This window comes from Canis lupus, chromosome 7 (genome assembly GCF_011100685.1).
Source record: "Canis lupus familiaris isolate Mischka breed German Shepherd chromosome 7, alternate assembly UU_Cfam_GSD_1.0, whole genome shotgun sequence".
NCBI classification, from domain to species: Eukaryota; Metazoa; Chordata; class Mammalia; order Carnivora; family Canidae; genus Canis; species Canis lupus.
This window is the reverse complement of record NC_049228.1, coordinates 78,748,916-78,776,816: the sequence shown is the minus strand read 5'-3', so window position 1 is coordinate 78,776,816 and position 27,901 is coordinate 78,748,916. Positions and strand designations below refer to the sequence as shown.

General features: G+C 51.1%; 1 protein-coding gene and 1 long non-coding RNA gene across 2 annotated transcripts in view; one reads left to right on the top strand and one right to left on the bottom strand.

Moving 5' to 3' along the window:
- Window positions 1-13,041, bottom strand: part of MYO5B (myosin VB) — a 332,931-nt gene extending 319,890 nt beyond the window's left edge. Inside the window, exon 1 of the mRNA XM_038543976.1 lies at window positions 12,778-13,041. Coding sequence (XP_038399904.1) covers window positions 12,778-12,804 — 27 coding nt within the window. The 5' untranslated portion in view covers window positions 12,805-13,041. The remainder of the gene's footprint in view (window positions 1-12,777) is intronic.
- On the top strand, window positions 11,561-16,446 carry LOC106559079. Its single transcript, XR_005362719.1, has 3 exons — window positions 11,561-11,777; window positions 13,842-14,052; window positions 16,291-16,446. It is a non-coding gene; the product is annotated as an uncharacterized LOC106559079 (long non-coding RNA).
- The last annotated feature ends 11,455 nt before the right edge of the window (window positions 16,447-27,901 follow it).

The window sequence follows — 27,901 nt, the reverse complement described above, 5'->3', positions numbered from 1 at the left end:
TCTCAAGTGCACATGGAACTTTCTCCAGAATAGACCAAATACTGGGTCACAAATCGGGTCTGAACCAATACCAAAAGATTGGGATCGTCCCCTGCATATTCTCAGATTATTCTCATAATGCCTTGAAATTAGAACTAAATCACAACAAGAAGTTTGGAAGGACCTCAAACACGGGGAGGTTAAGGACCATCCTGCTAAAAGATGAAAGGGTCAACCAGGAAATTAAGGAAGAATTAAAAAGATTCATGGAAACTAATGAGAATGAAGATACAACCGTTCAAAATCTTTGGGATGCAGCAAAAGCAGTCCTGAGGGGGAAATACATCGCAATACAAGCATCCATTCAAAAACTGGAAAGAACTCAAATACAAAAGCTAACCTTACACATAAAGGAGCTAGAAAAAAAAACAGCAAATAGATCCTACACCCAGGAGAAGAAGAAGAGTTAATAAAGATTCGAGCAGAACTCAACGAAATCGAGACCAGAAGAACTGTGGAACAGATCAACAGAACCAGGAGTTGGTTCTTTGAAAGAATTAATAAGATAGATAAACCATTAGCCAGCCTTATTAAAAAGAAGAGAGAGAAGACTCAAATTAATAAAATCATGAATGAGAAAGGAGAGATCACTACCAACACCAAGGAAATACAAACGATTTTAAAAACATATTATGGGGATCCCTGGGTGGCGCAGCGGTTTGGCGCCTGCCTTTGACCCAGGGCACGATCCTGGAGACCCGGGATTGAATCCCACGTCGGGCTCCCAGTGCATGGAGCCTGCTTCTCCCTCTGCCTGTGTCTCTGCCTCTCTCTCTCTCTGTGTGACTATCATAAATAAAAAAAAATAAAAAATAAAAAAATAAAAACATATTATGAACAGCTATACGCCAATAAATTAGGCAATCTAGAAGAAATGGACGCATTCCTGGAAAGCCACAAACTACCAAAACTGGAACAGGAAGAAATAGAAAACCTTAACAGGCCAATAACCAGGGAGGAAATTGAAGCAGTCATCAAAAACCTCCCAAGACACAAGAGTCCAGGGCCAGATGGCTTCCCAGGGGAATTCTATCAAACGTTTAAAGAAGAAACCATACCTATTCTCCTAAAGCTGTTTGGAAAGATAGAAAGAGATGGAGTACTTCCAAATTCGTTCTATGAGGCATCACCTTAATTCCGAAACCAAAGACCCCACCAAAAAGGAGAATTACAGACCAATATCCCTGATGAACATGGATGCAAAAATTCTCAACAAGATACTGGCCAATAGGATCCAACAGTACATTAAGAAAATTATTCACCATGACCAAGTAGGATTTATCCCCGGGACACAAGGCTGGTTCAACACCCGTAAAACAATCAATGTGATTCAACATATCAGCAAGAGAAAAACCAAGAACCATATGATCCTCTCATGAGATGCAGAGAAAGCATTTGACAAAATACAGCATCCATTTCTGATCAAAACTCTTCAGAGTGTAGGGATAGAGGGAACATTCCTCAACATCTTAAAAGCCATCTATGAAAAGCCCACAGCAAATATCATTCTCAATGGGGAAGCACTGGGAGCCTTTCCCCTAAGATCAGGAACAAGACAGGGATGTCCACTCTCACCACTGCTGTTCAACATAGTACTGGAAGTCCTAGCCTCAGCAATCAGACAACAAAAAGACATTAAAGGCATTCAAATTGGCAAAGAAGAAGTCAAACTCTCCCTCTTCGCCGATGACATGATACTCTACATAGAAAACCCAAAAGCCTCCACCCCAAGATTGCTAGAAGTCATACAGCAATTTGGTAGCGTGGCAGGATACAAAATCAATGCCCAGAAATCAGTGGCATTTCTATCACTAACAATGAGACTGAAGAAAGAGAAATTAAGGAGTCAATCCCATTTACAATTGCACCCAAAAGCATAAGATACCTAGGAATAAACCTAACCAAAGAGATAAAGGATCTATACCCTAAAAACTATAGAACACTTCTGAAAGAAATTGAGGAAGACACAAAGAGATGGAAAAATCTTCCACGCTCATGGATTGGCAGAATTAATATTGTGAAAATGTCAATGTTACCCAGGGCAATATACACGCTTAATGCAATCCCTATCAAAATACCATGGACTTTCTTCAGAGAGTTAGAACAAATTATTTTAAGATTTGTGTGGAATCAGAAAAGACCCCGAATAGCCAGGGGAATTTTAAAAAAGAAAACCATAGCTGGGGGCATCACAAAGCCAGATTTCAGGTTGTACTACAAAGCTGTGGTCATCAAGACAGTGTGGTACTGGCACAAAAACAGACACATAGATCAATGGAACAGAATAGAGAACCCAGAAGTGGACCCTGAACTTTATGGTCAACTAATATTCGATAAAGGAGGAAAGACTATCCATTGGAAGAAAGACAGTCTCTTCAGTAAATGGTGCTGGGAAAATTGGACATCCACATGCAGAAGAATGAAACCAGACCACTCTCTTTCACCATACACAAAGAGAAACTCAAAATGGATGAAAGATCTAAATGTGAGACAAGATTCCGTCAAAATCCTAGAGGAGAACACAGGCAACGCCCTTTTTGAACTTGGCCACAGTAACTTCTTGCAAGATACATCCACTAAGGCAAGAGAAACAAAAGCGAAAATGAACTATTGGGACTTCATCAAGATAAGAAGCTTTTGCACAGCAAAGGATACAGTCAACAAAACTCAAAGACAACCTACAGAATGGGAGAAGATATTTGCAAATGACAGATCAGATAAAGGGCTAGTATCCGAGATCTATAAAGAACTTATTAAACTCAACAGCAAAGAAACAAACAATCCAATCATGAAATGGGCAAAAGACATGAAGAGAAATCTCACAGAGGAAGACATAGACATGGCCAACACGCACATGAGAAAATGCTCTGCATCACTTGCCATCAGGGAAATACAAATCAAAACCACAATGAGATCCCACCTCACACCAGTGAGAATGGGGAAAATTAACAAGGCAGGAAACCACAAATGTTGGAGAGGATGCGGAGAAATGGGAACCCTCCTGCACTGTTGGTGGGAATGTGAACTGGTGCAGCCACTCTGGAAAACTGTGTGGAGGTTCCTCAAAGAGTTAAAAATAGACCTGCCCTATGACCCAGCAATGCACTGTTGGGGATTTACCCCAAAGATACAGATGCAATGAAACGCCAGGACACCTGCACCCCGATGTTTCTAGCAGCAATGTCCACAATAGCCAAACTGTGGAAGGAGCCTCGGTGTCCATCGAAAGATGAATGGATAAAGAAGATGTGGTCTATGTACACAATGGAATATTCCTCAGCCATTAGAAATGACAAATACCCACCATTTGCTTCAACGTGGATGGAACTGGAGGGTATTATGCTGAGTGAAGTCAGTCGGAGAAGGACAAACATTATATGTTCTCATTCATGTGGGGAATATAAATAATAGTGAAAGGGAATATAAGGGAAGGGAGAAGAAATGTGTGGGAAATATCAGAAAGGGAGACAGAACATAAAGACTCCTAACTCTGGGAAACGAACTAGGGGTGGTAGAAGGGGAGGAGGGCGGGGGGTGGGAGTGAATGGGTGACGGGCACTGGGGGTTATTCTGTATGTTGGTAAATTGAACACCAATAAAAAATAAAAAAATAAAAAATAAAAAGCTGGCCCCTTAGTGGAAAAAAAAAAAGGCCTTTTCTCCAAGTGCCACAGCCAGAAACAGGAGGAGAGGACCAGTGGGCTTCAAAGCAATTCCACAGCACGGCACCGAGTCCCTACAGTAAGCAAACACTGGATCATGGGAATGGAGGGATGGGAGCACAAGATTCATTTTTTTTTTTTTTAAGATTTTATTTATTTCTTCATGAGACAGAGAGAGGCAGAGACAGGCAGAAAGAGAACAGGTTTTCCGCAGGGAGCCCAAAGCGGGACTCAATCCCAGGACCCCAGGGTCACGCCCCGAGCTGAAGGCAGATGCTCTGGAGCCCCCCAGGCACCCCAGAAGATTCATTCTGAGGGAGGGAAAATACACATACAACCATCAACCGCACACGCAGGAGAAAAGGAATCCAGAATCAGCTACTTCAAAGGTTTATAAGATTTGGCTTTATAACTCCTATTTTCAGCAGAATCAGTTGGACATGTCAAGTGGTGAAATAGTAATGAACAGCTCTGACCTCAGCAGGCAATCCAACGGACTGCAAACGGCCCACTCCCACTTCCCCACCGTCTCCCAGGTTTCTGCCACTCAGGCTCCCCCACCCTCACCTTCCATCATGTGTACACTCTGCACCACCACCGTGCATTTTGCCAATGTCAGCAATTCATAGAAGTGGTGGCATTCTGTTGTACTCGCCTCTAAAGCACTCAGTGCCACTAGCAGCACATAAATTGAGGTAATACATTCTAAGCATGCGTCCTATCATCGGCAAGACCGTACTGGGGTCTGGTGGCCAGTTACCAAGAGAGAAACGGGTCTCGAGTGAGGTGCCAGGGCACACAAATAGCTGAATACAGTACAGTTCACCAGTTCAGGGATTTTACCTTTTCACCTTCTCCAAAAATGACCAGTACCTGGGTCAGAATACAGATGGAACTGGAATTCTCTCCAGTAGGTTTACTTGCAGAGGCTGGTCTCTAAGCCAGGGGACCTGAATTTGGTGCAGAGATTATAAGGGAAGTCTTTGGATTCCATGTAGAAAGCATCTGGATGCTTTTGTTCACTTTTAGGGTTTCACGTCACAACACATTTGAATTTTATAATGGCAATATCTGGAAAAAATCGTTAGCTTTGCATGATGGGCCCCTTCGTTCCCTCCTCAAACTTCAGTGAGGGAGAGAAAAGCCTGTAGGGCCCAGTCAGCATCAGAATCCTTTGTGCTAGGACGGTAGTTTGTGACCCAGTGAATAAATGTTAGGAGGAGCATAATGAGCTATTAAGCTGGAGATCAGATCTAGAAGCTTGAGGGTTCCTTACTTACAAATTAGTAAGGTCTTACCAGCACCCCTCCCCACCGGGGTGGACAACACGAAGCCTCACCTCCTGCGGCCTACCGGAAACACCCCTGCTTGCAGGTGGCTCCTGAGGCCCTTTGTCAAAGCCCCTGGTAAGCACCCCCACTACAATGGAACACGATTTGGGTCCACAGACGCTTGAGGAGAGGCCTTGGCCGAGATGGCTGAACAGAGAGCCCGGGGCAGGACAGCAGCTCGGCTTCCAGGTCCCTGCCTGGCCAGCAGGTTCGGATAGAGGAGCAACAGGGGAGGGCCTCCTCGAGCGCTGAGCCTGGCTCCCTGTGGGCGTCTCAGAACATGCCCGCTCCTTAGACACTGAGCGTGGTACCTGCTGAGGGTGTCAGGGTCAGGCACGGGGGTCATACTTCCCTCTGGAAGAGGAGTACCGCTTCCAGCAAATCACGTAGGCTGAGCTCCCCCATTTGTGATGGGGAGGAGTTATTAATACACAGCACTTAGAAATAACCTGGCTCAAAAAGGACTCCATTGGTATTAGTTATCCTGCCCCTGAATTTTTGTTTTCTTTGGGTAAATACCCAGTAGTGGGATTACTGGATCATATGGCAATTCTAATATTTAAAAGCAAAAAAAAAAAAAAAAAAGGGTTCCAAGAATGTACTGCAACAGGTTTCATGATTTAAAAAAATTTTTGGTAAGATTTTATTTGTTCATGAGAGACAGAGAGGCAGAGACAAAGGCAGAGGGAGAAGCAGGCTCCATGCAGGAAGCCCCAGGTGAGACTCGATTCCAGGACCCAGAATCACGCCATGGGCTGAAGGCAGGTGCTCAACTGGTGACCCACCTAGACGTCCCTCAAAAAATTTTTAACAATTCAATGTTCACCAAAACTGAACAGTTAAGGGCAGCCCCGGTGGCTCAGCGGTTTAGTGCCACCTGCAGCCCAGGGCGTGATCCTGGAGTCCCAGGATCGAGTCCTGCGTCGGGCTCCCTGCATGGAGCCTGCTTCTCTCTCTCTCTCTCTCTCTGAATAAATAAATAAAATCTTTTAAAAAAACTGAACAGTTAACATTATGGTAAATCCATAATATGCTATTAAATAGCCATTAAATGCTAAAATTACCTTTATATGCTACAGAAGATGGAAAGCATAGATTAAGATCTAGAGTACAATCTGTGGCATGATCCCAATATAGCAGTGATGCCAAATAAAAACAAAGCAAACTACATGTGGAATCTGAAATTGTCTAGTAGCCATGTTAAAAATAGGTGAACCAAAAAAATTAAAAAAAAAAAAAAGATGAACCAAATACTTTAGCCCAATGCATCCAAAGTATCTCAACATTTAATCAACGGTAATATAAAGCAGATATTTTACATTCATCTTTTGTATCAAGTCTTTTAAAATAATATTTTATTCATGACACACAGAGAGGCAGAGACACCAGCAGAGGGAGAAACAGGCTCCCTGCAGGAGGCCCGATGCAGGACTCAATCCCAAGACCCCAGGATCATGCCCTGAGCCAGAGGCAGATGCTCAACCACTGAGCCACCCAGTGGCCCTAAGTCTTTAAAGTCTGGTGTGTTTTGTTTTTACACTTTCAGTTCATCTCCATTTGGGCCAGCCTCACTTCAAGTGCTCAGGAGCACCCTATTGAACAACGCAGGTCTGGAAATCATAAGTAATCAACAATAGCAGTTTCTGGAAAAGGGATTAACAGGGCCTTTGCCTTTCCCACATTGTAGGAATTGTTTCAATAATCATTTGTACCAACAAAAAAGGTATGGTGAAAATGCTTTTTTAAACTTCCCTTAAAAACTAATAAAAGACCAGAAAACACAGCTTACATTGAAAACTTCTTATAAGAGGATCTCTGGGTGGCTCGGCAGTTTAGTGCCTGCCTTCAGCCCAAAGCGTGATCTTGGAGTCCCGGGGCTCCCTGCGAGGAGCCTGCTTCTCCCTCTGCCTGGGTCTCTGCCTCTCTCTCTATGCCTCTCATGAATAAAATCTTAAAAGAAAAAAGAAAAATTCTTTCAAACTACTCTTGCTCCTTCCCCAGGGGCCAGGGGGAGAGTGGAACCTTTTAGGCTCAGGCAAAAATGCCACCACACAACACTACGACTCAAGGGTAAACAAGTTGATCAACATTTAAGCCTGGACAGCCTGCCAGAAGCTGCACTAGGCAGTACCTTCACATGTTAGAGCATGTGATCCTCCAGGAATCTTATGACACAGGTCCCATCCCAGATTAAGAAAAAAAAAAAAAAAAAAAAAGGCTCAGAATGCATCTATTCTAGCATCAGAGCTGAGCATTTAACCTCATACCCAGAATAGTCCATACCAAAATCATGACCAGAGGCTAGGACGGCCCACACCAAGGTCATGATCTGAACTTTATGAAGATCCTGTTGTAAGACTCGCATTTTAGAGAAAATATCTCACCCATCCTTCTTATTTGCAAGAACCCCCATTTCTCCTTTAAGTTCACAGAACCTCAAAGTTCATCTAAGCAGAAAGTATCACTCCAAACAGGTACCAAAAGAAACACATACACACACACACAAAACCAAAAACAAGACAACACACCATCACAGGATTCCTTGCCCCATCCTGACTTTTCTGTCCACCCTCAAGATGGAAACTTCAAGGTCATCACTGACTCTTCCTGCTCTTGCCCACATAATCAAACATCTGTTGAATTCTAGGCTCAATAATCCCTAAGTGGCTATAAAAAACAGGAAGCATACCCAGCACCCAAATATTGGTATGTAAACACTCCTCAATAAAAGGAAACCGATGGATATCACTTTCACCAAAGGATGGAAGGGATACCATCAGAAGTGGGACACGCTGACAGTGAAGCACCTCAGGAGGTACATGCCCATCACTTCCGAAGTTTTCTTAACAAAAATTTGTAAACTCCACGTAAGCAGGAGACTCCATCAGATCGAGGCCATTCTACAAGATAACTGGCCAATATTCAAACTGCCAACATGTAAAAGAGAAGAAATGGTCCCTAATTGGAGATCAAGGGAGCTAGGATGCTAACCATGAATTCTTGAAGGGACCCAGGCCCAGAGAAAGGCCATCAGTGGAAAAACTGGGGAACTTCCAGGGAGGTTCACAGACAAGTTAGTACTGTAGGAATTTCCCAGTTTCAACAACCAGGCTGGGCTTAAGTGAGGTGTTCACAGTGGGGAAATGGGCTATGAGGAAGTTCCAGCAGGACTTGGCACAGGGGGATTTAAGATCCAGGGGACAAGCTCTCAAGTATCTCTAAGTATAAGGCACCATGCTAAACACACTGGCGGCTCCAAAAAAATGTTTGTGATGGCCTCCGCTCTCCAGATGGGCTCAACCTACCTGGGAAAAAAGAGGCAGGACAAGAACTCTACAAACAAGGCATTGGGGCAGGGCATACAGGTAATAGGCAGAGAATGTGCCCCGTGAACCCGTAACAACTTGCATCTGAACACTGGAATTCTAATGCTCACCAGCAGAGCGAAGAAGAGCCCATTGGCTTTATAGGCCCATCTGAGGAAGGGAAGCAGGCAGGAAAGAGTGGGCAAGGCAGAGAAAGCAGCAAGGAGGAAGGGGGGAGGGGAGGAGCAGGCCAATGGCTTCTGTGCATTGGCACAAAGCTTCAGAGAACCAAAGGAAACCAGAGCCCTTGAGTTTCTCAACATCCACCCAGCCAAACCACCATGGTCCTCAGATCCAAAAGATGAAGATTCCTGTCCAGGTATTCCATTAGGCATTGCTCCCGAGGTGGGGAGGTGGGGAGGTGGGGAGGTGAAAGGAAGCGGGGAGGTGAAAGGAGGCAAGCTGGGTTGTGATATTCAGCAAAATTCAAGCAGAGGAACTTCAGCTCCTCCTGCACAGCTCTGTGGGCAGTCCTGTTCCCAAGGTCAGGGTCTGGAAACTACAGCTGTTCTACTCCCATGGATTACAGGTCCATCCTGGGGCAGGGAGGGGGGGTGCATTCCCAGGCTCCAGGAACCTGAGAAACACGTGCCATCCAGAGTGAGCAAGCACCAGCACGAGTTCAGGAGAAGAGTCAAGGGCCTGCAGAGGAGCACTACCAGCATCTGCTACCACTCAGGTCTCGACCGTCACTTTTTTGAAATATCACTGGGGCACCAACAGGAGTCTGAATCATTAGTGCCTCCAGTGAAGCAGGGTGGGTAGAGGCAGGAGGCTCCTGCTGCCTACAGGCTGACACCTGGCACAAACCCGCACTACCAGCTGCACAGGGAAAGACCAAGACAAAGCCACCATTTACACGCATAGGCTGGATCCACCAGTGAACTAGCAGCACTCAAACTGCTCAGACACCACTTATGAAAGGCCAACCAGAGAAGGGGTTATTGGAAGGTACTGGTTTATCTGGTGATTTCCCAGTCAACCTGACTAAAAGTCAAGACAGCATCCTGAAAGACTGGTCCAAAACAACAAGGTTCATAGAAGGGTTATTCTGGATGAAAAATAGACTATTTCCTGCAATATCAAGATCCAATTGTACTTCCCATGCTTGTACACGCCTGGGACCTGGACAAATCCAATGAGCCCATGTTTCCAACCCACAGGAAAAGACAGTATGAATACTTGCTACATACATGCCACTTGTGACATGATCCCCCATCATCAGCTCCAGCTTTCTTTAGGAGTTGAAGCTGACTCACCTTGACATCACCCTCAAAGTGTCTTGGCATGGACTTTTTTTTTTCCCCCATCCAGAAAAGACTCGCTACAGAGAAAGCCACTTCTCAAAGGTGATGGGTTGGGTCTTCTGAACACAGGTGTGTTCTTAGGTAATGGGATGTGACTTTTGTCAAGGACTAAGGACTCCAAAAATAATAATTCACATAGCATGGAGCCTCCAGTTGGAGTGTGCAGATAGGCAAACAAGAAAACAGTAACCTGGGAGGGAAAGAAAGGGAGTCTTGTCTTGGATAAATAGGATTAGGCTAATATACTAAGTTCTTACCTGAAACTGTACCTTCAGGTTAATTTATGCGCTTGAAGGTCTCCTTCCAATCATACCTCCCTACTAGATCACTAAAGCAACAGGTATAGTTCTAAAAGGCTTTAATAGTTCCACCCCACTTATAAATGCTGTTGACATAATGGATAATTATTTCTATCATGCATAATACATGACAGTGCGTGCCTGGGTCCAGCAGTCACCATGATAGACCGGCCTAGCAGGTTAAAAGGGGGAACATTGGTTGCTTTAATATGCCAAGATGAACAAATCATCCCCCTAAGAAAATGAATCTGAGCAGCAGGCACAATTTCTCTATGTACTTTATTATTCATATGCATACAGAGAATCCAGCCTAGCAAGTAGGGTGATAATGGTTGGAAAACAATACAACTGCTTCTCATAGCAAAGCATGTTTAACTCTGACAAGAACAATTGCTCAAAATTCAATCTGGAAGCTACTGGCTGGGTCACAAAAAGTCTCAATTTCAGATTCATAAACATACAGTGATTAAGGACTAGAAACCCACCAACATGGACAGGTGAAGTCCCCCAGCCCTAGGAACACGTTCTAATACTTTGAGTGGTGTCAAACCCTCACACCCACGAAACCACGTTAGGTGACTCATGTGTCCTTGAGACATTTTTCTTAGGGTAGCTATATCCTTAGTAAAAGCCCAGAAAGTTACCCCCGAACTTGGGCGCAGACTTCCAGTAGGATTCCTTTTTTGTTTGTTTTTGTTTATGATAGTCACACAGAGAGAGGTGGGGGGTGGGCAGAGGGAGAAGCAGGCTCCATGCACCGGGAGCCCGAAGTGGGATTCAATCCCGGGTCTCCAGGATCGCGCCCTGGGCCAAAGGCAGGCGCCAAGCCGCTGCGCCACCCAGGGATCCCCACTAGGATTCATTTCTAACAGTTAACATACCATACGCTCATTTATAACTGGCAACATACTCGTTTCCAACAAGAACATCAAGTGTTTTCCCCTGAAAGCGTGGTCTTTAAAGATTTTTTTATTCATAAGAAAGAGAGAGAGAGAGAAAGGGAGAGCGAGAGCGCACGCCAGAGACACAGGCAGAGGGAGAAGCAGGCCCCATGCAGGGAGCCCGACGTGGGACTCATCCCGGGTCTCCAGGGTCACGCCCCGGGCGGAAGGCGGCGCTAAGCCACCCGGGCTGCCCGAAAGTATGGTCTTTAAAAGCAATCCAATGTTTTTCAAGATCAAGGCTTCAAGAGTTGCAGATTTATCCGATTGACTATCAGCTTCCCGTAGTACAGCAGTTATCTGATGAAAGGCCTCGCCGCATCGCAGGCACGGTCGCCGGGGCCCGGTGCAGCCCGGGGTTGAACAGAACTGCGAGGCTCTACCATCCAAGCCCAGGTCAGGTCCCCCGAGCCCCCTGCCCCACCCCCCGCCCCACCCCCGGCCTCGCCGGAACCAGGCTCCGGTCCGAGGGCCTGACAACCTGCTACCGCCGGTGAAGAGCCCGAGTCCTGGGGGCCGCTGCCAAGACCCACAGGCTGAAGCGGGCGGGGCGCTTTTCAAAGCCCGACTCCCGGAGCCGCTCGCCAACCCCGCCCACCCCGCCCCCTTCCCCGCTCCTGGCTCCCTCCTCCCTCCTTTCCAGAAGCTGCGGCCCCTCCGCAACCGGGGCCAGGACGCGGGCGCCGAGGCTGTAGCTACCCCATCCCCAGCCAGGCCACAGCCTCCGCGTCATCCCGGCTCAGCTCGCTCTTCCGCAGGAGCCGGGAGAAAGTCCGCCCCGCGGGGCGAGCGGCCCACCCCGCTGCGGAGCTCCCCACGCGCGCAGCCGCCAGGTGAGAGGCGGAGCCAGCCCCGCCCCCGCCCAGACCCGCGGGCCGCGCGCGGACCCCGCGCCCCGCACCCGCCCCGCACGCGCACCGACGCTCGGGGCGCGGTCCCTCGGGGCGCGGTCCGGAAACAGACCGGGCGGGCAGGTCTCCCGAACTTCCTGACCGGGGGAAGGGCGCGTGCTTAAAGGCGCGGCCCCCCGCGGCTCAGCCGTGGGCGCTCCGGGAGGCGGCGGCTGGCCCCTAACTTGAAACAACCGCCGCGGAAGCAGGACGTCTCCAGCCAGGCGCACCTGTTCCCGACCGTGGGGCCGAGCCCTGCAGAGCCCGGCTGACCCTGGCACCCAGAAGTCCGCACTCCGCCCCTGCCCTTGCTGGCACCCACGCCGAGGGGCCGCCTTCAGCCGCCCACCCCCAGCCAACTAAGAATGCGCTTCCCCGGGGTCTCCGCAGGTCCTCGGAGCACTTCCCACCTCACCTGTTGCTCATCTCCCCCCCCCCCCGCCCCATCAAGTCCCTAACAGCCGGTCGGTCCCCTTCTCCCCCCGCCCCCAAGTGTGCGAGCGTCCCCGAAGTTCGTGCTGCCCCCGCCGGCGCGCGGGAGCGAAGGGAGCCTGGGGGCGCGCCCTCGCGAGCGGCCGCTGCAGAGCAGGGTCCGGGGCGGGGGGCGGGGTCGGGGGGCGGCAGTGGGGCTGTGTCCGCGGCCCGGCTCCGCGCCGCCGGGGACCCCAGTCCGGGACCGGGGAACTCAGCAGAGCCAGGCGGGGGGCAGCGCCGCGGGGAGCCGCGGCCGGTCGGCCGGCGCAGGACGCTCCCGGAGCGGCCAAACTTCCTCCTCCTCCTCCCGAAGTTCTGGGCGCCGGGGGGGAGCGAGCGGGAGGCTGCCAGGCGCCCCCCGCCTCCCGGAACCGCAGGAGGGGGCGCCCCGAGGGCCGCGGGGGGGGGCCGGGGGCCGGGGCGCGCCGCGCTGGTCCCCGCCCTCACCTGGCGCGCGGCGCGCACTCACCTGGCTGTACAGCTCGCCCACCGCCATGGCCCCGCGCGCCGGCCCGAGCCCGGGCAGCGAGTCTGCGTGCGGCCCTCGCTCGCGCCCCTGCCGGGCTGCGGGTCCCGACTCCTCTCCGCCCGCAGGCTCAGTCCGCGGCCAGCCCGCCTGGCGCCATCTTCCCGGGCGGCCGACACTTTCCCGGCGTGTGGCCGCCTCCCCCACGCCCTGCCCCGCCGGCTCGCTCCCGGCCGGCGCGACCTTTACTCCCGCGGCGGCGGCCGGGCAGGACTGGCGGGCGGGGGCGCTCCCCGCTCAGGTGGGGGAGGAGGTGGGGGAGGAGGTGCGGGCGCCGGGAGGCAGGGCCGAGCACCGCGCGCGGAGCGGGCAGCCGGTGCGCTGCGGCCGCCGCCTTTGAGCCCTGCGGGGCCGGGCCGGACGCGCCCTCCCGCGCCCCCGCTGCAGCGGGGTCCGCGGGGCCGGGGGCGGGGCCGGGCGAGGAGCCGGGGCAGACCGCCCCCTGCTGGCCGCCGGGTACAGGTGCGCGCCGGGGAGGCACCTGCCGCGCTCCGCAGGCTCCGCCGGCTCCTCCGGGCGATCGCGGGCTGGGGCCGGAGGGGGCGGAGGTGGGCAGTGGAGACGGGAAAGAGCCCAGGTAGCAGCAGGGCGAGGGGAGGAGGAGGGGAAGTAGGGGATAGAAGTCCGGCCGAAAGCCTCCGCACGTTATTCTCTGGACTTCACGTGGCTGCGCTCAACAGTCTCAGGGTTAACACTCCGCTGTCACGGGATGTTGTAACAGGTGACCTGGCTATGCCCACGGGGTCTCCGCCACACCGACTCCCTGGCGGACGTCCTGACTGGGCAAGTGGGATTCGTAGCTTCCCTCCCTATTTTTGCCTGTTTGACCCTCGACGTCCAACTAGACTCCTACCCGCCCTCCCCCCCCATCAGAAGATGGTCATTCGCGTCTCCTTCTCTCTCGTGTGCACGCTCTCCATCCCCTTGCCATTTTCTACCTCCTTTCGGTCCCCTTCCCAATGGCCTGTGGCTGCCTGCAGCAGCTTCAGTCCCTCTTCTACCTACAGCAAAAAAGAAACCTGACCCAAAAACGAAAGTAGCCGGCGGGAGTTGACGGAGGAAACGCAGGTAGCGCCGGGGCAGAACGGCCCTGGGTGGGTCTGAAGGAGGCGTCTGTACCTGAATGAGGAACAGCCTGCGGGTGCTTCTCAGCTGGAGCGCGCATCCGGTCGATGCAGAAATTGTTCTGGAGCCACATGCTTCTGAAACTCTTCCCAGGTAAGCCCTTCCAGCTGGAATCAGGACCCCTGCTTAATTGGCCTGTCAGGCCCTCACAGCTGTGCCTCCTCAAGGAGACTCTCCTAGGGAACTTTACCAGATCCCGCCAAAGAACCCCACCTTCAGGACGTATGTCTGGCGAACAGAGGGAGTTTTCAAGCTCCCCCATAATCCTAGAAGATTGTACTTCCAAGGTTGACAAGTGCGGTGATCAAAGCTTGGAGAACCCTCCTTGGATTTCTTCACATCCCAGACAGAAGCAGGGAAGAAATGGCTCCACCACTTATCTCTCACTCAGAAATCTGTCAGCATAGTTTCCTTCCCTGTGTTCAAGAAGATCTCCAAGTGTGACACCCCCCCCCCCAGGCTATTGGCATTAGCTGGGTCAGAGCTATAAATTGTCAGGGGTCAGACTTACTGAATCTGAAAGCCTGGGGGTGGAGCCAGCACTCAGTTTTCACACCTTTCTAAGGGATTCTCCCCCTTTGGGGTTAAGAAACCCCTTTGCTAAATAAAGCTCCTTCCCCACCTCTGCTCTGGACCTTTTATGCCTCACCATCATGCTCCATCAGTGGGCTGGTCTCTACTAGCAGCTTTGTTCTCCTTTCCTGCTACATTTCTTAAGGTAGGCGCTTGTCCCAGCTGGCTCTGCTTAAACCCAGTCCAACATAATTACGGGTTCTCAACACTTTCTACACCTTTGCAAAAACAAATGATGCCTGGCGCCCACTCCCAGAAATTCTGATTTAACTTTCTGGGGTTCCTGCCTGGGTAAAAGGATTTTTAAGAGCTCCCAGGTAGTTCTAATGACAGCCAAGGTTAAGAATTGCTGCATTAGTTCCTTCCTAAATGGTTCCACTCACTCCTATCCTATTGAGATTGCCTTCTCCCTCTAAAGCATGGGGCATGTTATTCTGTATGTTGGTAAATTGAACACCAATAAAAAATAAATTTAAAAAAAAAAGCCTGGAGACTGTACGATTTGAGCATCATGGTTCCTGACGACCGTGGGCTCTCAGGGAAATATCAAGAGACATAGGATAGCGTAATTATTATCTGTCTGATGGCTCCTTCTAAATAATGTTGTGCAACACTTGACATTATACTTGGATGGTTTCTGTTTATTTTGCCTTAAAATACATTATATTTATTAAATATTACTAAAATAGTCTCATTGTAATAAAAAAAAAACATGGGGCAGTACATGACTCTCCTTTCTCAGGTTAAACCATCTCCTTCTTAAAATCTCTCATTTTTTCTCCTCTTGTTTTCCCAGCCTTTCTAACCACACCTTCATGACATCCTTTTCTAACCCTGCTTGCTAGTTCTCCAAACTATGGTCCAAAATTTGGGCTCATTTCCCAAATCTCTTCTCTTCACGCCACCCTCCCCCCCCATTATACCTCTCACCACACTGGTAACTCTCAAATCTAATTTTTTTATTTCTATTCATGAGAGATACAGGCAGAGGACAGAAGCAGGCTCCTTGCAGGGAGCCCAATGAGGGACTCGATCCCAGGACCCCAAGGTCATGCCTTGGGCCAAAGGCAGACGCTCAACTGCTGAGCCACCCAGGTGCCCCAAATCTAGTTCTAACCTTACTACAGACGCATCTTTCCACCTGCCAGAATGACAACACTGGCCATCCCATTAGGACCTAGCATTAACCTGAAACTAATTTGTTTGCATCTTTCCTCCCCACCCCCAACTGCCTCCAACTTTCTAGCTTCCATCCTCCCTGGCACAGATTAAAAGCTCAATTCATGCTGACTGAATTGAATCACCTCCCTGAGGAGAATCCTACTCCTGGCCAGGGCTTTGTGAATTTCTAATCTCACAACCAGATATGGTCTTTCCCTCCTTTGAATAGTAATAAAGACCTCTTAAAACTTACTTTGTCCCTGGAAACTTGCCAACTGCTTTCCTTCTGTGATCTTGTCTGAGCCCTAGAGAACCCTATAGAGAAGGTTGGAATCATAAATCTATTTCACAGATGAGGAAGGTGAGGCTGGTGGAGGGAACATTCTAGATCAGCAAGCAGGCCTTCAACTACACTCTCATTCTCAAGCCTAAGCACTTGCTTTTATGCCAGTGGTTCTTTAATGTTAATGTATATCAAGATTCTGGGGTCCCAGGCAGAGCTAATTCAGCTGGTCTACGTGCGGACCATGAGTCTTCATGTTTAATACGTACCAGTTCGTGCAGCAAGGTTTGTTCACATGGAACTCTCCCCCGCAGGTAAAGGAGTGTGGAAGTGGATTCCTTGCTTGGACTTGAAGATCATGGTCCCAGCTGGCACTTGGATTGCAGCCTTGTGAAACAACCTCAAGCAGAGGATTCAGAAAAGCTGTGACCTAATTAAAGAAACTGAGACAATAAAGTCTTGAATCTGCAGAAACTGTGCAATAGTGTGTGTTGTTTGAAGCCACTGAGTTTTGGGGTGCTTTGTGATACACCAACAGATGACTAATAAAATCACATACGGAAAGCGTCCTATGATGACTCTTATTGGTAAGAACTTCGTCCCAGCAATTTTCTCTCCTCCCCCACGTGGCAAGTTGCTTTCCCAAATGTTCCTACCTGCAAGGCAGCCATCCTCTTATGGGGGTGTGGTCCCTGGTGTTCGCCAAGACTCTTCAAGGAGTTCTGTGCCATCACCTGTTTTGAGGGAGTCAAGGTCCAGATCCTCAATCTCTATAAGCACCGGCAAATCTAAATACTCATTTGCCAACAAGCGGGTCTCATGATCAGATCTCCCTCCTCACATAAGAAAGGTGCAGGGGCACCTGAGGGAGTCAGCGGTGGAGGCCTGCCTTTGGCCCAGGGCATGACCCTAGGGTCCTGGGATCGAATCCCCCATCGGGCTCCCTGCAAGGAACCTGCTTCTCCCTCTGCTTCTCTGTGTCTCTGCCTGTCTCTCATGAATAAATAAAATTTTTAAAAAATCCTTTCCCATCTATTAACATGTAAACAAATATATAGCACCTCTGCCTATCAGAAAACAATCGAGCTTTGAAGTTGTATAAAAATGCCATTTGTGATAGTTCAGGATAATGTTAATACTAGAGCACGGGAAATGTTTAAAATATACATGTATTTTTGTTATAGGTAAGTATCATAGGGTGGTTGTTAGAAGAGTTCGGGTTTTTTTTTAAGATTTTATTTATTTATTCATGAGAGACACACACAGAGAGAAAACGAGAGAGAGGCAGAGACACAGGCTGAGGGAGAAGCAGGCTCCATGCGGGGAGCCCGATGCAGGACTCGATCCCAGGACTCCAGGATCATGCCCTGGGCTGAAGGCAGGCGCCAAACCACTGAGCGACCCAGGGATCCCCTGTTAGAAGAGTTTTTAGCATAAAAATGTGGACTGAAATTCTGTAGAGAAAGAGGAAGGGAATTTCAAGCTCAAGAAATAAAAAAAATGAATGTTTAAGGAACTTGTTTGTGGGTTCTTTTTAATTAACCACAGAGGGTATCGAATCCTCTGGCAGTGAGAACCCACTGAATCCATTTAAAAGAGTTTATGACTTTTAAGCCAACAATGTGTACGATAGGCCGAAAATTGCATCTGTTACAAATATCTAAACTTGTTAAAATTTTAGTTATTGGGATCCCTGGGTGGCTCAGCGGTTTTAGCACCTGCCTTCCGCCCAGGAAGTGATCCTGGAGTCCCGAGATTAATAGGGCATTAACGGCCTTGAGGCTGTGGAAGGAACACTTGCAGCTTGACGTTTCCTTAGTGTCATCTTGGAGTTTTCCTAAGGGCCACACAGGTTGATTTCTCACCTGTCCTATGTCAGCACTCAGCCCATGAGGGTCTACCAATGGCTCCTCTGCTCCCGCTCCGGGAGACCCTGACCCAGAGCCCCAGCTGGATTCCGGCACTCGCAGGTGGGGTGGAGGCCAGCCGTGAGGGGTGAGGGGTGGGGGAGCCCTACCATGTGGGAAGGGGTGAAGAGGCTGGCAGGGGGAGGTGAGGAGAAAGGCCTGGGGTACTGAGGCGTGCTGAGAACCCCCATCGGAGACATGGGGACGTTGTAACTGTTTCCAAATACTTGAAAATCTGTCCCTCGAAAGAGAGATTAGGCTGGTCCTGCCTGCGTGGAGGCCGGGCTCAGAGCACAGGGAGGGGGTTAGACAGGGGACAACCCCAAAGGTTAAGTACAACATTCTAATAAGAGAAACTCGCCTCTCGGGAGGGAGGGAGTTCGCTGTTCCCGGAATAAGTCAATTAGAGCCCAGGCAAGTCTTTCTGCAGATGCCGCGGTGGCTGGGAGGCGGCGCCGCGGGCCGGTGCTCCTTCGCCGTCCCGACACCGGGTTCGGGTGTGCGGCCCCGCGGGAGGCCGTCTCAGGGCTGCTCGCCGCGAGGTGCGAGGTTCGAGGTTCGAGGTTCGGCACCGGCGCTTTGCTGTCGCCCCCACGAGGCCGGACCTCCTTTGTTCCCGTCGGCGGGGGTTTCACTTAAAGCTGGACTTTCGGGGATCCCTGGGTGGCTCCACGGTTTGGCGCCTGCCTTCGACCCAGGGCGTGATCCTGGGGTCCTGGGATCGAGTCCCGCGCCGGGCTCCCTGCATGGAGCCAGCTTCTCCCTCTGCCTGTGTCTCTGCCTCTGCGTCTCTCATGAATAAACATCTTAAAAAAAAAAAAAAAAAAAAAGAAAGAAAGAAAAAGCTGGACTTTCACCCCACGCGGGGCGAAAGCACCCGACGGCGGCCAGAGGGCCCGATGCTCCTCGCGGGGCACAGGAAGAGCCGCGTGCGTTCGGCGTTCCCAGGGCCCCGGCGTTCCCGTCGAGGGCGCCCCGAGCACCTGAGCGGCCGAGCAAGGGCGGGGCGCCGGGAGGGGCCTGCGAGCCGGGCTGCACGGGCCGCCGCCGCCCCTCCCGGGGACCGACCCAGGGTCGCCGGCCGGGACGCTTTCTCCCCAGCATCTCGCGCCCTCTTCTGGACACTTTTCCCAACTGCCAGGTTTATTTATTTATTTTTTTTTTTTTATTATTTTTTTTTTTTGCTTTTCCTCTCTTTTTCTGTGGCTCCCTAATTCCCTGACCTTTGGGAGTCATGACTGGAAGGGCCTCAAAGACGCGAGTGTCCAACCTTCTCATTTGACAAGTGAGAAAACTGACCCTCGGACCGGAGCTGGGACCTGCCCCAAGAAACACAGCGGGTTGGTGGCCAAGCGGCTCCCGGCCTGGACACTTCTGGGAAGAATTAGGGAGTGAAACTCAAGAGCCCTGCCTGAAAAAGTTTAACTCACAGCCTCTCCCCACTTGCTTGACCCCCAGAAAGCATACCTTGCAGATCGTGTCGCCCATGAATAAATCAAACTTGAACCATCGAACAGACATCTGGCTATGGGACCCAGGCTTCTACATGATTCCAGAAGAGACTTTTCTCACATCCTGAGGTGAAGTAAGGTGGAATCAGAGCCCGAGGCTGCATGACGATGGGCCTCGGGGCTTCTGTTAATTACACAATCTAGTAGATGAAGAGAACCTGCCTAGCAAATGCTGTTTTTTTTTTTTTTAATTTTTTTTTTAATTTATTTGTGATAGTCACAGAGAGAGAGAGAGAATGAGGCAGAGACACAGGCAGAGGGAGAAGCAGGCTCCATGCACCGGGAGCCTGACGTGGGATTCGATCCCGGGTCTCCAGGATCGCGCCCTGGGCCAAAGGCAGGCGCCAAACCACTGCGCCACCCAGGGATCCCGCAAATGCTGTTTCTGAATCCTACCCACCCTTTAAGGCCGAGATCTTCATGTTGATGACACACCCAAATAACCTGGGAATTGCTTCATGAAGCCTGAGCCCTGCGTCTCTGCTCAGAAGCTCCAAGGTATTTATTTTGGGGTGTGGTCTTTAAACAGTCCCCCAGGGAACTCCAGAGTGGAGCCAAGATCAAGAACCTCTGCGCGGGAACAACCCCAAGGTCCCACCTTCTCCAGGAAGCCTTCTGGCACTACATGCATGTGTTTCTATTCCACTTGGTACCCGAGATTGATGCTGTCATATACTTTGAAATACTTAACTGTACACGGCTAGTTTGAGCTTTAATTTTAGGGGTAGCCAGGTAACTTACTAGCAGGAATTTACCTCCCAGGGTGGCTAGCTGGCTTATCAGAAAAGGCCACATTCCACATAGCTCACGACAAGTCTTTCTGCTGGTCACAGCCCAATCAACAACCAAGGCTTGGCTAGTTAGCATAGTCCAGATGAGTTTTTAGTGGCAAAACTGGTGACTTTTTAAAGATTTTATTTATTCATGACAGACACAGAAAGAGGCAGAGACATAGGAAGAAGGAGAAGCAGCCTCTCTGCAGGGAGCCCGATGTGGGGCTCAATCCCAGGCTCCAGCTGTCCCGAAACTGATGACCTTCTTAAATAGAAAAATGGATGTTAGGAGTAGGCTCTCCTTGGTGAAATTAAAGTTACTCACTAGAAGTGACTAGTTACTGACTAGAAGGCATAAAATCCTGCCTCGGAGATGTTGCAATTAATTCAGGGAAACCTCCAGGGACCCTCCCCTATAGGTGTGGTCAGAGCCCTGGGATGTCATTAAGCTCACAAAGCCAGTTCTGTGACTTCTCTACCTACTTTGCCAACGAAGGCTTGTTTAGTGAGTCCATATATATGGCAGGTTTTGGACGGAAACAGCCATCTTTATAACCTGCAGCCCCCACCTCAAGATTGGACAACTACCCTTATCTACCCAAAACAACTCAATGGCAATGAACAACCAGATGAACCTAGATCATTTTCTAACATTGAATCTTTATATATATTTCTGATTCTTGAAAAATATTAGCATAGGGGCACCTGGGGGGGCTCCGTTGGTGAAGTGTCTAGCTTCGGCTCAGGTCATGATCCCAGGCTGGTGGGATCCAGCCCCACATCGGGCTCCCTGCTCAGCGGGAAGTCTGCTTCTCCCTCTCCCTCTGATCTTCCTCCTCGCTTGTGTCATAAATAAATAAATAAATAAATAAATAAATAAATATCTTTTTTAAAAAAGAAAAATATTAGTGTAAACATTATTTATGAAACACCCATTGTGTTTCAGGCACCCTATAAGAGACTGGATGTTCAGAGATAAATAAAATGTGTTTAGGGGGCTGAGCTCAAACACTAGCTCCCTTCTTGACTTTTTCGCATACACATCTCAGCGTATTTCTGAGTTAATCTACCTAAAACAGACGTCTTGATTTTCACCTGCCATCATATGTACTTCCCCAAATCTTAGCCATATGGATGTAGGATTTCACCATCTACAATCAAGACAAAACCCAGAAGTCATCTCAGATCTTCCGTTTCCCTCTGCTCTCAGTTTGTGTCTTCTGTTGCTTGTTCAGCATAACCTCACAGCTCAAGCTCCAAAGCATGCCCCAAACCTCCACCTCACTCGTTGGCTGACACCACTCCAACCAGGTGCTGGCCACTTCCTTCTGGACGCTGCCAAAGCCACCCGATCGGTCCCTTCATTTTCACATATGCTTCTCTGGCCTCATCTCTTCCTGCCACCCTCCTTCCTTCCGTCCTTCCTTTCTTTTTTTGAGACAAAAAATGTAAAATTTATTTCATGAAAGGTGAGATAAATATTGCAATCAACTCACCCTATTTAAAGGAGACCATCTCAGGCCTTTATCTGGACCTTTTCCCTCTATATTTTTGTTGAGATAACACTGGCAGACGACATCATATTAGTTTCCAGTGTACGCCGTAATCATCCCAAATATGCATAAATTACAAACCAATCACCTCAATGCATCTGGTTGCCATTTATCACCGCATAATTGACTCCCTTACGCCCCTTTTTGTTCTTCTCCTTTCTTACTCTGGTCTTCCAGCCACCAACCTGCTTTCTGCTCCCAAAACACTGAATCTGTTCTCAGCTCAGGGCACTTGAACGTGCTGACATGTAAGGTATTCGCTTCAAGCCCCAAATTTAAGGGTGTACCAAATATCTCAGAAATTCTGGCAATGCTTTAATGCAATATTCTAAAAAAATTAATGCAAAAAAGTCCGTGAGGAACAAAACGTCGAAAGATTAAATAGAGACAAGATGCAAAGTGCCACGCTGACCCATAGAGGAGCTTGAGACCAAAGCACAAATGCACACCCCTATACGGGAGCTTTCATATATTTTTTAAAGGGTATTTTCTTCCCCAGGACATTAAAGGAGTAGAAAAGGATTGAAAAAAATCATTAAGTAAGTACGTTAAAACTCATAACATTATTTTTAAGTTTAAATATTTTATGTATGTTTGGATTAGGAGTTCCACATGAGAACCTTCAAGTTTAATGATTCCCTAGAAGGACTCGCAGGACACCGCAAAGCTGTTATGTTCATGGTTTGGGTTTCTTACAATCTAAGGATATAAACTAAAATCAGCAAAGGAGGGGTGCCTGGGGGGCTCAGTTGGTTAAGCACCTGCTTTTGGCTTGGGTCATTATCCCAGGGTCCTGGGACTGAGCCCCGAGGGCTCTGGGATGGAGCCCCCCGAGTTCTGGGATGGAGCCCCAGAGTCTGGGATGGAGCCCCCAGGGTCTGGTATGGAGCCCTCGGGGTTCTGAGATGGAGCCCCCCGAGTTCTGGGACGGAGCCCCCCCAGCATCGGGCTTTCTGCTCAGTGAGGAGCCTGCTTCTCCCTCTGCACATCCCCCTGCTTATGCTCTGTCAAATAAATAAATAAAATATTTTAAATAAATAGATTAATAAAACGAAAGCAGCGAAGGAAAGAAGTGCATTGGGTGATGTCCAGGAGAGAGCCTCCGGTTGTCCTTCCCGGGGGGCTCACAGCACAGCCATGATGGGTGACGACTCGTGACCCTATCCCTTTGGCCATAGGGAAGCTCACCCAAGCCTCCAGGGACTTTATTGGGGGTCAGGGGTCAGTCATGCAGGCAGAGTCCCCACTAACCTTAATTTCCCAGAGTCCTCTTCCTCCGCACCACCCCCAAATTGAACCTGCCACAGCACTGCAGGCCCGGGGTGCTCACAGCAGGTACACACAGCATGGCAGGCCCGGGTGCACAGCACAGCAGGCCCCAGGTGAACGGAAACGTCAAGCACTGTGCATCACCGTGGTAGTGTGAACTCTGTGTGGTGGCCCCGCTGCACAAAGACGCTCCTAGACAGGATCACAAAGCCTTACAGGCCAGTAACTCTCGGGGGTAATCCAGAACCAATTCTTTCTTTCAAAGGCCAAGGGTGTGAACACCGAGCTGCTGAGTTAACCCTTACAATCCTCCAAATGGAACCTATCCGCATTTTACGCATTTGCTTTAATGAAGCAAATACTGGCGTCAATGATATTTTCAAAATCTTTTTCTGGACAAAGTTAATTATTAAAGAAACCTATTAAAATAGGAACGCACATGGTTTCCTTTGGCCTCAGGCTCTAATATGACCCAGCACAGGACCTGCCAGATCCTGCCTTTATTTAAATTCCTGGTATTTCATTCCTCATGGATTTGGGCCATGAATTTTGATTTTCACCCATGTTGTTTATCTTGATTACTGAGTTTTTGGTGCCCCCCAAGGTTTTAAACTCAAGCCAAGTGCCTCACTCTCCTCCCCCTAGACCTGTGGCTTCTCCTTTTCCTTTTCCTCAGCTCCAACCCCCCCCCGCCCTTGGAGAGCCCTCCCTCATCGCCCACGCGGCACTCTATCACTCCTCTCTTCATTCTATCACCTCAACTCCGAAGTTCAGTTACTCTGATTCCCGTTACTTCCCCTGTAGATCTTCCTGCAACCACAATAAGCTGCAGAGAAGCAGAGTCCTTGTCTGTCTTGTTCACTGAATTCCCAGATCCCAGGAGAGGGTCCCTCCACAGGAGACGCTCCGTGAGCGTGGGCTGCACGGAGCACCTGTGCGGGTATAGATGCCCAGAGCCGGCGCACGGTGAGGCTGCTCCTGGGTTAATCAACCAGCTGCACCCTGGGGCTGGGGGCTCCAAAGGCCGAAAGGACCCATAGTCACATCCAGATGGAATACTAGGGTTGAAGGCAGCCCCTAGCTGTCCCTGATATTTTTCCGGTCTCCCTAGAGCTACGGGCAGAGTACAGAAAACACTCACATAGTCAGAGTCCTCTTGCCACGCCAGGCTCCCAGCCCTATTTCCTCCATTATCACGGTCTAGCATATTCTATCTTTTCTTACTTATTTGTTACTTGCTCCTTACCTGCTGTGCATTCCCCTCATGAGAATGGAAGCTGTTGGTTCCCTGATTCTTAGGGACGTCCTCATCTTCAGCACTATTCCTTCCAGCAGGAAGTGGCGGTTTGGGTGATACATTAGTTCCCTGTGGCTGCCATAGTAAAGAACCACAAATTGGGTGGCTCAAGACCATAGAAATGTATAGGTCATGGTTCTGGAGACTGGAAGCCCCAAATCAAGGTGTCAGATGGGCCGCTGTCCTCCCTGGATCTGCAGGGGGACCGCTTCCCTGCTTCTTCCAGCTTCCAGTGGTAGCCAGCAGTGCGTGGGGTCCCTTGGCTTAAAGTTGCATCACTCCAATCTCTGCATCTGTCGTCACACAGCACTCCCCTTGCACGTCTGTGTCTGTGTCCTCCCCTCCTTTGATAAGGACACAGGTCATATTGGATTATGGGCCCGTCAGCCCATCCAGTATGACCTGTCTCATCTGATTGTGTTTGCAATGAACCTATTTCCAGATAAGGTCCCACCTGAAGCCCTGGGGGTTGGCCTCCCACATATCTTTCTGGGGAGACACAGTGCAGCCCAGCACCAGCAGCCTCGAAGGATGTCACTGCCCAGTGGCACGTCTGTCCCATCAGAGGGAAAACCGGGGCAGGAGCATCGTTGATGCAAAACAAAGTCTGCCTTCATACCTTCACCCGGTGAGTCAACGCGCCCCCCAGAGCCAGGCGTCCACGAGGCACCAGACAACGTGACAGGCCAGCCCTGACCTCCATTGTCCGGGGAGCGCCCAGGCTGCCCTGGAACACCGGCGACGGTGCCGCTGACGACCCGCCTAGCTGCCGGCAGAGCGGCGCTCCTCCCCTCGGGGGCCTCCAGGAGCACTGCGGCCCCGAACAGCTGCGCCCCGGCCTGGGCAGCCGTTGGGTGTGGGGGCACATCACTCAGCATTGCCTTCCCCGCTCTAGCTGAAGGGTCCAGGTCAGCTTCCTCTTCCACGCGCGCGACTCTATACGTGGGGCTGTGAGGTCTCACAAGTAAAGTCGGCTTTTGCCTCCAGCCCTTGCCCTCCCCGCTGCGGGGCTCATCCCTCCATGTGCGCGCACCTGCAGCTCCGCCCACAGGTAGGCTCCCTCGGCCTGGGACCCTGCGGACTCCTCATGACCACGCCTCGGTCAGGCTGCTGGGGGCCTGAGCCCTCCCCCTACACGGCCCTCCCCCTACACGGCCCTCCCCCCTCACACAGCCCTCCCCCTACGCGGCCCTCCCCCCTACACGGCCCTTCCCCTACACGGCCCTCCCCCCTACACGGCCCTCCCCCTCACACGGCCCTCCCCCCTACACGGCCCTCCCCCCTACACGGCCCTCCCCCTCACACGGCCCTCCCCCCTACACTGCCCTCCCCCCTACACGGCCCTCCCCGTCACGCAGCCCTCCCCCTACGCGGCCCCCACCCCCACGCGGCCCCCCCGCCCTTCTCTGGGTCCTAAGCCCCGGGTCACAGCCAGGTGTGTGTGGGGAAGGACCTGGCCAGCTCCCCCGCCCCCCGCCTGCGGTCCGGTCTATGCACCCAGCTTTCCTGCCTTCACCCCGACTTCTGCGCTTGTTCCTGGTGCCTGCACCTGCCCGCATCTGGCTTCGGGTCCCAGGGCTCTCGTGTTCGCACCTGTCGGGATCGACCCACGGCTCCGAGCTCTTCGGGCTCTCACTGGCCCCCGCGGCACCCGAGGCCCCGGACGGGCACAGGCCCCAGCTCCGCAGACGAGGGAGGCCCGCGGTCGTCCTGAGCGCAGACGCACTTTGACGAGCAGGATGCCCGTTGCTTTGGTCTGGGTAAGGAGTGGGGCCCCGGTGCCGGCCGCACCCAGGGCTCAGCGTCGGGGGCCGGGGCCTTTCCAGAACAGCCGGGCCACCCAGCTGCTGCGGCGGCGCCCTGGGGCCGCCCTACTCGTCCCGCTTCCTGCATTTAATCCTTCGGACCTGCCGACAAACTCTCTGATATTTGAGGTGCGGCTTGAAACACACACAAGGAGCTCGAGGAAACACCACAGGGGCCTGGCCACCCGCAGCACTGACGCGCCACCCCGCACCAGCCCTCCCGTGGAGCGGCGCGGACCCGAGGTCGCCGCCCAGTGGGCCGCACAGTCCCACATCCAATACGCGCGCCTCCCGCGTCCTGCGGAGCGAATGCTGTAGCTCAGTCGTAAACAGGCAAACGTTCCCAGCCGAGTGCCCGTGGCCCCGGCAAGGCCCCCAAGACGCGCTTGTAAAACACCCATGGGTAGGAATCGTCAGGGGTGAGCAATCCTGCAGGTGAAGGAACGTTAGAGCCCCGAGAAAGAGCCCTGCTGTTCCAGCCCCGCATGAGTGTGAGGAAGGGTACAAACTAAGACTTTTTTTAAAAGATTTTATTTATTTATTCATGAGAGACACAGAGAGAGAGGCAGAGACACAGGCAGAGGGAGAAGCAGGCTCCCCGCAGGGAGCCCGACGTGGGACTCGATCCCGGGTCTCCAGGATCAGGCCTGGGCCGAAGGCGGCTCTAAACCACTGAGCCACCCGGGCTGCCCCAATCTAAGCCTTTCTGGGATGTTACATGAATGTCACCACAAGGGTATGATACATACTATGGTCTACAAGGTTTCTGACATCGAGCTGTTGCACTTGGCAGGTGTCCATTGCTGAGCCTGTGTATCATCTCATTTCATTCTCTAACGATCAGGGTGGGGTGGGCTTGTCGTAGACACACTCAGCTCTCTACCTCTCCCCTGGCCTTGGGCCCATCACCCAAGCTCCTGGGGCTGCGTGGGCACCCTGCGGCCCATCACCCAGGTCTTGGAGCTCCGTGGGCGTCCTGCAGCCTGTCACCAAGGTGCTGGGGCCTGGTGGGCACCCTGCTGCCCATCACCCAATGGTGCACCTCCTCCTTCCTCCCGTTTGTGGCCCAGATGACCATGTCCAGTAGTGTTAGCCATCCAGTCACGACAGCACCCTTACTGAGAAGGGCAGTGGCATGGTCCAGCCTGCGTGGGCTATGCAGTCGCTGAAGTTCTGCAGACAACTTCTGTTGAAACCTGGTGCGGGTTAGGAGAGTCTCCTTTTCTCTTATTCAGAACATGGGGCAGATTCCCTGACCGAATTAGGTCTGCTTCTGACTATGACCTGCCTCCACATGCCTCACCTCCAAACAGTATCTTCCTGCACGAGGCCACCTACAGCCCACACGACCTGCAGGTCCAGCTCCAGGGCCCGCTTTGCACCCAGGTCTTCCTGGGTAGCCTCACCTGTGTGGATGTCTTCCCTTCCCAGGAACTCGGGGCAGCAGTGCTGTGGTTTCAATGTGACTTGGATGGTCCCACCTTCCTCCCGATCACAGAGAGCCCCTCCTGCAAGTACCCAGGTAAACACAAAGCCTAAACTAAACCTGCGTGCCGCTACTCGATGCTCCTCCAAGACGTGTTCTCTACACCTGTCTTCCTGGTGCCTCCCTTCTGCCAAGCGACAGGGAAATTCTGGAGCCTTTAGAAGCAGGAGCAATAAGTCTGTTCCACAGTTTGTTTGTTTGTTTGTTTAAGATTTTACTTATTTATTCATGAGAGACACAGAGAGAGGCAGAGACACAGGCAGAGGGAGAAGCAGGCTCCATGCAGGGAGCGTGATGCGGGACTCCATCCTGGGATCACATCCT